Source organism: Aotus nancymaae, unplaced genomic scaffold (genome assembly GCF_030222135.1).
Source record: "Aotus nancymaae isolate 86718 unplaced genomic scaffold, 86718_ANA_hifiasm-v0.15.2.pri h1tg000089l, whole genome shotgun sequence".
NCBI classification, from domain to species: domain Eukaryota; kingdom Metazoa; phylum Chordata; class Mammalia; order Primates; family Aotidae; genus Aotus; species Aotus nancymaae.
In genome coordinates, this window is record NW_026988504.1 from 9,591,531 (window position 1) to 9,604,210 (window position 12,680).

Here is a 12,680-nt window from a genome sequence, read left to right on the forward strand (position 1 = left end):
TAATCCATGTATAATTTTTTTTTTTTTTTGAGACAGGGTCTCACTCCATTGCTCAGGCTGGAGTGCAGTGGCTCAATCTCAGCTCACTGCAGCCTCTGCCTTCCAGGTTCAAGCAATTTTTCTGCCTCAGCCTCCGAGTAGCTGGGATTATAGGCACCCACTATCATGCCTGATTTTTTTTTTTTTTTTTTGAGATGGAGTCTCACTCTGTCACCCAGGCTGGAGTGCAGTGGTGCAATCTCAGCTCACTGCAACCTCCACCTCCTGGGCTCAAGTGATCCTCCTGCCTCAGCCTCCCGAGTAGCTGGGACTACAGACATGTACCACCACGTCCAGCTAATTTTTTTTATTTCTAGTAGAGACAGGGTTTCATTTTTTTGGCCAGTCTAGTCTTGAACTCCTGACCTCGAGTGATCCTCCCGCCTTGGCCTCCCAAAGTGCTGGGATTATAGGTATGAGCCACTGCACCCAGCCTGCCAGCTAATTTTTGTATTTTTAGTAGAGATGGGACTTCACCATGCTGGTCAGGCTGGTCTCGAACTCCTGACCTCAAGTGATCCACCCACCTGGTCTCTCAAAGTGCTGGGATTATAGGCATGGGCCACCACGCCTGGCCCAATCCACGTATAATTTCTGACTCCCCAAAAACTTAACTACTAATAGCCTACTGCTGGCCAGAGCCACATCTATAGCAAAACAGTCAATTAACATACATTTGTATGCATTTATGACATACCTTTTTCTTAATTTTTTGTTATTTTTTTCAAATGGTCACAAATCTCCAAAATTTTTTCTGATATGTTCATTTTTAAAACTCTGTATAGCCAGACATGGTGTCTCACGCCTATAATCCCAGAACTTTGGGAGGCCAAAGCGGGTGGATCACAAGGTCGTGAGTTCAAGACCAGCCTGGCCAGAATGGTAAAACCCCGTTTCTACTAAAAATACAAAAAATTAGCCAGGCATGGTGGCACACACCTGTAGTCCCTGCTATTCAGGAGGCTGAGGCAGGAGAATTGCTTGAACCTGGCAGGTGGAGGTTGCAGTGAGCCAAGATCATGCCACTGCACTCCAGCATGGGTGACAGAGTGACACTCTGTCTCAAAAAAATTTTTTGAATATATTTCCTTGATTACGCTAAACCACATTTCAAGTGCTCAGCAGCTGCCTGTGCGGGCGGGCACCCCGTCGGACAGCACAGATGCAGAACACTTGCGCCATCATGGGAAGTCCTATTGGACAGCACTGCTGCGGACAATTTCCTGGGCACGAGGCCCAGCAAGCTGCTTCTGACTCCACTGTGCCTCGCCTCTTCCCCTCAGGTACTGCCTGGCCGGGCTGCCCGTGGGCTACCAATTTAAGAACATCACGGATGCTGATGTGAACAACCTGCTGCTGGAGGACCTCATCATTTGGACCAACTACGAGATCGAGGTGGCTGCTTACAACAGCGCTGGGCTGGGCGTCTACAGCAGTAAAGTCACAGAGTGGACGCTGCAGGGAGGTAAGTAGAGACGGTGGCCTCAGACCAGGCATGGTGGTTCATGCATGTCATCCTAGCACTTTGGAAGGCCAAGACCAGAGGCCTGCTCAAGCCCAGGAGTTTTAAACCAGCCTGGGCAACGTAGGGAGACTCCATCTCTACAAAAACTGAGAAAAATTAGCTGGGCATGCTACAGTGGCACAGCTACTGAGGAGGCTGTGGCAGGTTGGTCGCTTGAGCCCAGGAGTTTGAGGCTAACCTAGGCAATGTAGTGAGACCCCATCTCTACAAAAAATGAACAAAACTATCTCAGTGTGGTGGTCCATACCTGTGGTCCCAGCTACTTGGGAGGCTGAGGCAGGAGGATTGCTTGAGCCTGGGGAAGTTAAGGCTACAAAGAGTTGAGATCATGCCTCTGTACTCCAGCCTGGGTGACAAAGTGAGACTGTCTCAAAAAAAAATGAAATGAAATGAAAAGGGACTATGGCCTCAAAGGAGCAGGTGCTTTTCCTGCTGGCAGATCCCGTGCCTGCTGGGTGCTCTGCCTGTCCAGGCCTGAGAGCCTCGGCTGTGTGGCCGTTCTCACGAGGCCCCTGCTATCGCACTCTGAGGCTGGAATCACCACCCCGTGCCAAGCTACCCCACAGGGTGGGAGGACTGAGTGGAAAAGGAAGAGGAGGCTGGCTTGGACCTGGTGAAAGGCAGGGGCTCCAGGCGTATGGGGACCTTCTGTGAATTTCATGTGAGGTAGATCATGAAACAACTTACCTCCTGAAAACCACGCCAGAGCATTTTTCAGCCCCACCCTTTTTACTTACCAGCACCCTGTGAGGTGGGTCAGGCAAGTTTTATTTAACGCAAACTAATTCAGAGAGAATATGAAGGCCTCTTAGGTCTACACAGTGAGGGAGGAGGTGGGGTGGGGTAGGGGGGTGCAAGGCAGAGGCTATACCCCCTCATCCCGGCATTTTTCTCCCGTTTTCTTCTCTCCTCTAGTTCCCACAGTCCCTCCAGGCAACGTGCACGCAGAAGCCACCAATTCCACAACCATCCGCTTCACCTGGAACGCCCCCAGCCCCCAGTTCATCAACGGCATCAACCAGGGCTACAAGGTACACGTGGCCTCTCCTCACCCAAGAGGAGGCCCTGAGATCCTCTGCGGGAGGTGCGGAGGGGTGACAGAGGGGGCGGGAGGAAATCCCCCCCTCTTTCTGAAGTCATTGGCTTAAGTCAAGCTGGGGACGCACATTAGAGGAAGAGAGCTGCAGGCTTTCTCCAAGGCCACATGCAGGCCACGGGAAGTGGAGACACTGCCACCCAGTGCCAAGGTCCTTCCCAGCAAAAACCCACAAAACCTGGGTTATTTCAGGCTCAGAAACACCTGGTGTATGGGCCGAGCACGGTGGCTCACGTCTATAATCCCAGCACTCTGGGAGGCTGAGGCAGGTGGATCACTTGAGGTCAGGAGTTCAAGACCTGCCTGGCCAACATAGTGGAACCCTGCCTCTACTAAAAATACAAAATCACGCCAGGCACAGTGGCTCATGCCTGTAATCCCAGCACTTTGGGAGGCTGAGGTGGGTGGATCACCTGAAGTTAGGAGTTCAAGACCAGCCTGACCAATGTGGTGAAACCCTGTCTGTACTAAAAATACAAAAATTAGCTGGGCATGGTGGTGGGTGCCTGTAGTCCCAGCTACTTGGGAGGCTAAGGCAGGAGACTCTCTTGAACCCGGGAGGCAGAGGTTGCAGTGAGCCGAGATCGTACCACTATACTCCAGTCTGGGTGACAGAGTGAGACTCCATCTCAAAAAAGAATACAAAAATTAGCCAGGCGTGGTGGTGGGTGCCTATAATCCCAGCTACTGGGGAGGCTGAGGCAGGAGAATCGCTCATACCCAGGAGGTAGAGGTTGCAGTGAACCGAGATTGTAGCCACTGCACACCAGCCTGGGCCAGAAGAGCAGAACTCCATCTCAAAAAAAAAAAAAAGAAAAAAGAAAGGAACACCTGGTGTAGCCATGGCCCCATGAGAAAAATCCAGCATTCACTTCTTACCATGGCTCTTGTGGGCTTCATGCTGGAAAGTATCCCAGGCTGCACTTGACTCCATGTAGTGTGTGGTTAAGGACATAGGACTGGGACTCAGAAAGACTTGGGTTACAGTCCCAGCTCTGCCTCTTGCTGGTGACCTGCACACATTCTGTAACACATCTCGGCTTCTGTCCTTCAATCAATTTATTGAGCACCAACTCTATGCACTTCTCACACCACTGAATAACTAAAATAAACTCGGTTTTCTCGCTTGCAAATGAAGATAATAATAATACCTGCTCATTGGAGTTGTGCGAAGATTTAGTGAGATAATATTTATAATTTGTTCAGCACAATGACAAGCACATTATAAACACTTGGAAAGTGATTCCAGTAGTCGTAGAAATGCATGTGTTTGCTGGGACTGCTCTAAGCAAGTATGGCTGACTGGATCGCTTAAAGCAACAACCTTTTTGGCACCAGGGACCAGTTTCATAGAAGACAATTTTTTCACAAACTGGGTGGGGAGGATGGTTTGGGGTGATTCAAGCACATGACATTTATTGTACACTTCGTTTCTATGACTATCACGTCGTAACGTATAATGAAATAATTACTCCCCAAATGTAGAATCAGTGGGATCCCTAAGCTTGTTTTCCTGCAACTAGACGGTCCCATCTGGGGGTGATGGGAGACAGTGGCACATCTCAGGCATTAGATTCTCATAAGGAACATCCAACCTAGATCCCTCGTATGCGCAGTTCACAGTAGGGTTCATGCCCCTGCGAGAACCGAACGCTGCCACTGACGGGAGGCGGAGCTCAGGTGGTGGCGCGAGCAGTGGGGGCAGCGCGGAGCTCAGGTGGTGGCGCGAGCAGTGAGGGCAGTATGGAGCTCAGGTGGGGATGCGAGCAGTGAGGGCAGCACGGAGCTCAGGTGGTGGCGCGAGCAGTGGGGGCAGCACGGAGCTCAGGTGGTGATGTGAGCAGTGGGGGCAGCACGGAGCTCAGGTGGTGGCGCGAGCAGTGGGGGCAGCGCGGAGCTCAGGTGGGGATGCGAGCAGTGGGGGCAGCACGGAGCTCAGGTGAGGATGCGAGCAGTGGGGGCAGCACGGAGCTCAGGTGGGGATGCGAGCAGTGGGGGCAGCACGGAGCTCAGGTGAGGATGCGAGCAGTGGGGGCAGCTGAAAGAGAAGATGAAGCTTCACTTTCTTGCCTGCTACTCACCTCCTGCTGTGCCGCCTGGTTCCTAACAGACCACAGACTGGTACCTGGTGGTCAGTGGGGGTTGGGAAACAGAAGTGTATCTGTGTTCAGCGGGGTACGAGATTCCGGTGCGGGCAGGGTTATTTCCTCTGAGCCTCTCTCCTCGGTGTCTGTCTTCCCTCAGTGTCTGTGTCTGAATGCACTCTTCCTTTTTTTTTTTTTTTTTTTTTGTTTGAGGAGTCTCATTCTGTCACCCAGTCTGAAGTACAGTGGCACGGTCTCGGCTCACTGCAACCTCCGCCTCCCAGGTTCAAACTGTTCTCCTGCCTCAGCCTCCCGAGTAGCTGGGATTACAGACACTACCATGTCTGGCTAATTTTTTTTTATTTTTAGTTGAGACAGGGTTTCACCGTGTTGGTCAGGCTGGTCTCAAACTCCCAGCCTCAAGTAACCTGCCCTCCTTGGCCTCCTGCAATGCTGGGATTACAGGCATGAGCCACCGTGCTTGGCCTAAATGGTCTCTTCTTACAGGGACCCCCGTCATGTTGGATTAGGGCCCAATTCTGTCTCCAAATACAGTCACATTCTGGGGTGCTGCGGGTTAGAACTTAAACATACAGATTTTGCAGGCTCAATTCAGCCCGTAACAAATAACAATAGTAATACAGCAGTAGTAATAGCAGCAGCAGTCCATTTGCTTTCCTTGTAACTGTGCTAAAAGGACTTTTCAGTCATCCCATCTTGGAATACAGACCTCAGACCCCAGGCCCGGCTCTCTGGTCTCATTTCACATGAGCCCGGTGCCTGTCCTCCCCACGGAGGGCTGAAGACAGAGCACAGCATGGGGGATATACACTTTTTTTTTTTTTTTTTTTTTTGAGATGGAGTCTCACTCTGCCACCCAGGCTAGAGTGCAATGGCACGGTCTGGGCTCACTGCAACCTCTGCCTCCCGGGTTCAAGCGATTCTCCTGCCTCAGCCTCCCAAGTAGCTGGGACTACAGGCACCCACCACCATGCCTGGCTTTTATACTTTTAGTAGAGATGGGGTTTCACCATATTGTCCAGGCTGGTCTCTAACTTCTTACCTTGTGATCCACCCACCTCAGCCTCCCAAAGTGCTGGGATTACAGACATGAGCCACCACTCCCAGCCTACGCTATGTTTTAAAGAGGTAGGACCTGACCCCAGCAACGTGGGACAGATGGAAAGATGGCACCCACTCCCTCCAGATGTGGGAAGGGAGGCAGAGATTTGAGGGGAGGTCAGCAGTGAAGCAGAGAGCACTGCAGGCCCTGAGCTTCAGCCCAGGGAACTCGTGACCTCAAGGTGACCACTGGCACATCCCGAAGGTTCCTGCAACCCCTCTGCTCTGTGTTTACCACAACTGAGATGAATTCTAGGATTCGCTGCCTTAGCTCTTCTTTCTCCAAGGTGGGGGAGACTGGGCAAGAAGGGACCCGGATGAAATCATGACGAGGTGTTTCTGCTAATGTTGCAAGCAAACAAAGGAGGGATGGTCCGGAACTGCATCTGACCCAGCTTCGCCCCGGCCTTGGCCCTCTCGCTCCCAGGAAGGCAGTGAACCCAAGGCCAAGCAGAGCTTTGCAGGGCAGGGAGCGGTAGCCGAATGCTTGGCGCACTTGCTGGCTAGAAAACTCTCCTAATTGGGACCCTGGGGGGAGGCAGCGGAGGCCAGCATTGCTGAAGAGCAGAGGAGCTAAGCTGGGAACAATTAGCTTCTTGCTGCCAATTCTAAGCACAAGTTTTATTCTTCATATGGGAGGGCTGAGCTACCGACTTTTAAGGCAAACAGCTCCCCTGAAGGTCAAGAAGGCCAGCCCGTAGCCAGGACAATTAGGGCAGTGGCCCATGGTGACCCAGAGCAAGAGGAGGCAGCAGAGGCCACTGAATCCCCAGGTCCAGTCGGTGCCCAGCCCCCAGTAGCTACTCGATAAAGGTCAGTGGGAGTGAACTGCCCAGAAGTTTTGCACACAAGAATTGCTGGAAGAGTAAGAAGAGCTCACACTTACAGGGCACTTTTCCTGGCCAGGCAGTACACTGAATGTTTCAGTCACATTGATCCTTCATGCAAGCAGCACAGAGACTCTAAGAAGTAGTGTTATCAGCCAGGCACAGTGGCTCACGCTTGGACTCACAGCACTTTGGGAGGCCGAGGCAGGTGGGTCACTTGAGGTCGGGAGTTTGAAACCAGCCTGACCAATATGGTGAAACTTCGTCTCTACTAAAAAGACAAATATTAGCCAGGTGTGACGGCACATGTCTCTAATCCCAGCTACCGACATAGGAGGCTGAGGCAGGAGAATCGCTTGAGCCCAGGAGGCAGACGTTGCAGTGAGTTGAGATCATGCCACTGCGTCCCAGCCTGGAAGGCAGAGCTAGACTCCGTCTCAGAAATAAAAGGAATATTACCATCATCACACCATTTTACAGAAAAAGAAACTGAGGCACCCGAAGGAAGTTACTTGTTCAAGGTCAAACACAGTGACAAGGTCAAAGCAAAGCTTAGATTCAAACCAGAGCCTTCACTCTTCCTTACATTAAAAATAAAATGTCAGGCTGGGCACTGTGCCTCACTCCTATAATCCCAACACTTTGGGAGGCCAAGGCAGGGGATCCCTTGAGCCCAGGAGTTTGAGACCAGCCTGGGAAACATGGCAAGACCTCATCTTTACACACACACGAAAAGTTAGTTGGCGTGGTGGTATGTGCCTGTGGTCACAGCTACTCAGGAGGCTAAGATGGGAGGACTGAGTCCAGGATTCCAGGCTGCAGTGAGCTGAGATCATGCCACCGCACTCCAGCCTGAGTCATAGATCGAGACCCTGTGTCAAAAAAAGAGAGAGAATGTATTATTTTTAATTGTAAATAACATTTTCAATACCAATGAATAAAAGTAGAGATTTTTTCCCCTTGCTTCTTTAGTCTTCAGCATATCACAGGGAGTAAAAAAGCGTTTGCCCCTTGTATCCCTCCAGTGAGAATGAACATTTTTCCCTGTTTGTTTTTTGTTTGTTTGTTTTAAGATGGAGTCTTGCTCTGTCACCCAGATTGGAGTACAGTGGTACGATCTCGGCTCACTACAACCTCCGCCTCCTTGGCTCAAGAGATTCTCCTACCTCAGCCTCCCGAGTAGCTGGGACTACAGGCACGCACCACCACACCTGGCTAATTTTTGTATTTTTAGTATAGACCAGATTTTACCCTGTTGACCAGGCTGGTCTCGAACTCCCAACCTCAAATGATTCACCCAAAGTGGTGGGATCACAGACGTGAGCCACCACACCCGGCTGACCCCTTTAATTGTGAAAGTTTTCAAACATTCACCCAAGTAGAGGAAAGACTGCAGTGAACACCTCTATACCCCTCCCCAACTTCAGCAGTGCCCAGCTCCCCGCCAGGTCTGTTCCATCTCTGCCCCAACCCTCTGCCTTTCCCCTGGAACATTTTGAAGCAAATCCCAGGCATTGTATCAGTTCATCTATGAATGTTTCTGGAAAGAAATATTACAGATGAGGTCTCTATTTAGAACAAGACCACAGTAACCACGTTATCATTATGATGGCTAAAAATATCAGCAGGCCCTGTAATATCATCAGCTATCCAGTCAGCCTTCAAATTCCCTTGATTGCCACGTAATTTCTGTGGCTCGTGGTTTTGCTTGCTTCAGGATCTAAATGAAGTTCATACAATTGCAGTCAGTTGAGGGGTTTTTTTAGGTCTCAGTTGATCTATAGATTCTCTCTTTCTCTCTCTCTTTTTCTTACAATTTATGGTGAAGAAACTTAGTCATTTGTCCAGTAGAATATTCCCCAGTCCCACAGTCAGGATTTCGCTGGTTGCACCCCTGAGGGATCATTCAATGCATTTCTCCAAACACCAGAGTGACAGTGAATTGGAACTTAAAGCTAGAGGCTAATCTGATTCAGGTTTGATTTTTGTTGTTTGAAATATTTTACTTCAGGGTGCAGTGGCTCAGGCCTGTAATCCCGACACTTTGGGAAATCAAGGTCAGGTGGTCATCTGAGGTCAGGAGTTTGAGACCAGCCTGGCCAACATGGCGAAACCCCATTTCTACTAAAAATACAAAAATTAGCCAGGTGCGGTGGTGCATGCCTGTAATCCCTAGCTACTCAGGAGGCTGAGGCAGAAGAATCACTTGAACCCAGGAGGCAGAGGTTACAGTGAGCAGAGATCACACCATTGCACTCTAGCCTGGGCAACCGAATGAGACTCTGTCTCAAAAATTAAGAAAAAAAGAAAGATTTCACTTCCTAGGCAGTGTTACATATTTCTATCAGAAGGCACAAAGTCCGGCTGTCTCTCTTACTGTGAGGTCAGCCACCAACAGTCATCTATGAGCTATCATTTCAATAAGGGTTATAATATGGGGATAGGCAAATATTATAATTTCTTCTTGACTTATTAGCTGAAATGCTTTCGAAAAACAAGAATTTTCCCTTTATCAACTTTTTGGCTACCCAACGTTTCAGTTTATCTAGGAAAAGCAGGGTAAGTGTTCAATTATTTTCCCTCACCAATTTTTTGTATAATGAATTGGTTCTGGCCGGGCGTGGTGTATCACCCCTGTAATCCCAACACTTTGGGAGGCTGAGGAAGAGGCTTGCTTGAGGCCAGGCGTTCAAGACCAGCCTAGGCAGTATAGGGAGACTGCCCCCAATCTCTATTCTAAAAAAAAAAAAAAAAAAAAAAAAACAGAAAAAATAAATAATGAATTGATTCCTTATTGCCTTCTAAGTTAACAGATGAGCTTGGGTCGGAGGGGGACATATTTCTGTTTTGTTTCAGGTTTGGTAGTACTATTAGACAACTAAGGTTTTGTTTTTTTTTTTTTAAACAAATCTGACATGTTTCAATCCAGTACCATTATTACGCTTATTGAATGGCACTGGGTACCGATTCAGTGGTATAAATGGACCCATCATTGGCCCCTTTAACTTGACGGTGAGCCCTCTTGACATGGCCCCAGCAGTCAATTTGGTATGACAAGATGTTCCAAACTATTTTATATACATCCCCCTCACTGCGCCAGGGATCAGCCATTTCTTCAAGGAGCTCTTGTTGCCTTTAGTGAGAAATGATAGTTAGATACCACGATTTCAGCCCTCGCATCGCATTCATTCCAGGAACGGTTGTTGTTTCTAGGCCCCGTTAATGGCTAGCTAAAAAAAATACTTTCTTTTTTATGATACTATAGATACTCACACTTTCAATTCCATTTCATGATGACAGGCTCTTTAATGACCTCATGGGTCTTTTGTCTATATCTCTTTTGTCGATACTGAAAATCCAGTTCCCACCATGCCAGCATTTTACCCACCTACGTTATCCCCACAAACACACAACAGTTCCAGAATAGTAATATCCGCACTGTGATTACTGAACATAGGTTCCAATTATTGCTGTTCTTGTTCCTAAGGCATATCCCTCTAGGGAAGGCCTTCGCATTGCACCGCTGAGTCTTTTGAAGTCATTTCTCTCTGTAATTTTGCCACAGCTCAATACTCTATTAGGTTCATTTGCTTCATTGTAGTTTTGATTTTTAGGGATTGATTTTTTTAATTTAATTTTGTTATATAATTACCTTGAATATTTACATAATAAAGTCAAATCTGCAAAGCAAATACAGAGAAGATCAGCTTCAATCCTCGTCTCCTCACTCCTCCATAGGTCCGATTGCTTTGTTTGTTTGATTTGGTTTTTTCTTTCTTCCATTTTTTAAATATAAACAAGTACAGGCCAGCCGTGGTAGTTCATGCCTGTAATTCCAGCACTTTGGGAGGCCGAGGCAGGCAGATCATTTGAGATCAGGAGTTCAAGACCAGCATGACCAACATGGTGAAATCCCGTCTCCACTAAAAATACAAAAAAAAAAAGTAGCTGGGCATGATGGCAGGTGCCTGCAGTCCCAGCTACTCAGGAGTCTGAGGTGGGAGAATCGTTTGAACCGGGAAGACGGAGGTTGCAGTGAGCTAAGATCGTGCCCCTGCACTCCAGCCTGGGCAACAGAGTGAGACTCCTAAAAAACAAACAAACAAACAAAACAGGTGTAGTAGGCCCTTCCTAGCCATGGAATCCACATCTGTGGATTCAGCCAATCTCATATTGGTTCTAAAAATATTGAGAAAAAAATTGCATCTGTAGTAAACACGTGCAGACTTTTTTGTCATTATTCCCCAAACAAGACAGTATAGCGGTTGCATTGTGTTAGGTATTATAATAATCTAAAGGTGACTCAAAGTATCTGGGAGGAGGTGTGTAGGTTACATGCAAACTCTACATCATTTCATATCAGGGACTTGAGCAGCTGTGGGTTTTGGTATCTGCAGGGGTCCTGGAGCCAATTCTACATGAATGCCAAGGATTTGCTGGACATGCATACCTAAGTGTGTGTGCCCTCCTTCCCAGATAAGTGACATTGTACTTTCCACGTTCTCCATCTTGATACATACATATATATTTGTGTGTGTGTGTGTGTGTGTGTGTGTGTGTGTGTGTTTGAGACAGAGTTTTGTTCTTTTGCCCAGGCTGGAGTGCAGTGGTGTGATCTCAGCTCACTGCAACCTCTGCCTTCCCATTTCAGGTGATTCTCTTGCCTCAGCCTCCGGAGTAGCTGGGATTACAGGTGCCTGCCACCATGCCCGGCTAATTTTTGTATTTTTAGTAGAGACAGGGTCTCACCATGTTAACCAAGCTGGTCTTGAACTCCTGACCTCATTATCTGCCTGCCTTGGCCTCCCAAAGTGCTGGGATTACAGGCGTGAACCACAGAGCCCAGCCCCTATATTATTATTATTTAGAATAATTTTGGAGGTCACCCCATAGAAGTAGAGAGAGACATCCCTTGTTCCTTTTGACACCTGTATCCTCTGCTATCATGTGGATCTCCCGTAGTTTAATCCAGCAGCCCCCAAGTAATAACATTTCGGTTGTTTCTAGTCTTTTACTATAACTACCCTTTCTGTGGTGAATGGCTTTGTGAATACATCTTTTTTTTTTTATTTTTTTTTTTTGAGATGGAGTTTCGCTCTTGTCACCCAGGCTGGAGCACAATGGCATGATCTTGGCTCACTGCAACCTCCGCCTCCCAGGTTCAAGTGATTCTCCTGCCTCAGCCTCCCAATAGCTTGGATTACAGGCACCCACCACCACGCCTGGCTAACCTTTTGTATTTTTGCTAGAGACGGGGTTTCACCATGTTGGCCAGGCTTGTCTCAAACTCCTGACCTCAGGTGATCCACCCACCTTGCCTCCCAAAGTGCTGGGATTACAGGGGTGAGCCACCGCACACGGCCTCTTTTTTTATTTTCACAATATAACTTTGGACTAGATTCCTGGAAATGAGATTGTTGAGTCAAAGGGAAAATGTGTGAATAATTTTGCTACTATTGCCAAATACCCCTCATTCAACTTATTTTTCAATCTTTTAATTTTTAAACAGAAAATATATGATTCATAAAACAAAAAGTCAAAAATAGTAAACATATAGCCGAAGGCCTCCATCCCACCGCAGTCTCCCACCTGCCTAGATCTACTCTGCCCAACCCAAAAACTCTCCTCACTCCAAGAGACCACTGTTGCTTTCTCACATTTCCTTTCAAGTTGTTTTCTGGGAATCTGTGTATGTGGAAAGAGATAGAGGGAGAGAGACAGAGAAAGAGAGGATTTCTCTGACTTTTTTTTTTGAGACAGAGTCTCGCTCTGTGGCCCAGGCTAGAATGCAATGATGCCATCTTGCCTCACTGCAACCTCTGCCTCCTGGGTTCAAGCAATTCTCCTGCCTCAGCCTCCCAAGTAGCTGGGATTACAGGCGCGTGCCACCACACCTGGCTAATTTTTGTATTATTAGTAGAGATGGTGTTTCACCATGTTGACCAGGCTGGTCTCGAACTCTGACCTCAGGTGATCTGCCTGTCTTG

The 12,680-nt window shown here is 48.1% G+C and overlaps 1 protein-coding gene across 1 annotated transcript in view; it reads left to right on the top strand.

Moving 5' to 3' along the window:
- The window catches only part of SDK2 (sidekick cell adhesion molecule 2), a 316,185-nt gene that overhangs the window by 232,711 nt on the left and 70,794 nt on the right, over positions 1–12,680 (top strand). The window contains exons 17-18 of the mRNA XM_064369185.1: positions 1,323–1,504; positions 2,480–2,595. Of these exons, the coding sequence (XP_064225255.1) occupies positions 1,323–1,504; positions 2,480–2,595 (298 nt within the window). The remainder of the gene's footprint in view (positions 1–1,322; positions 1,505–2,479; positions 2,596–12,680) is intronic.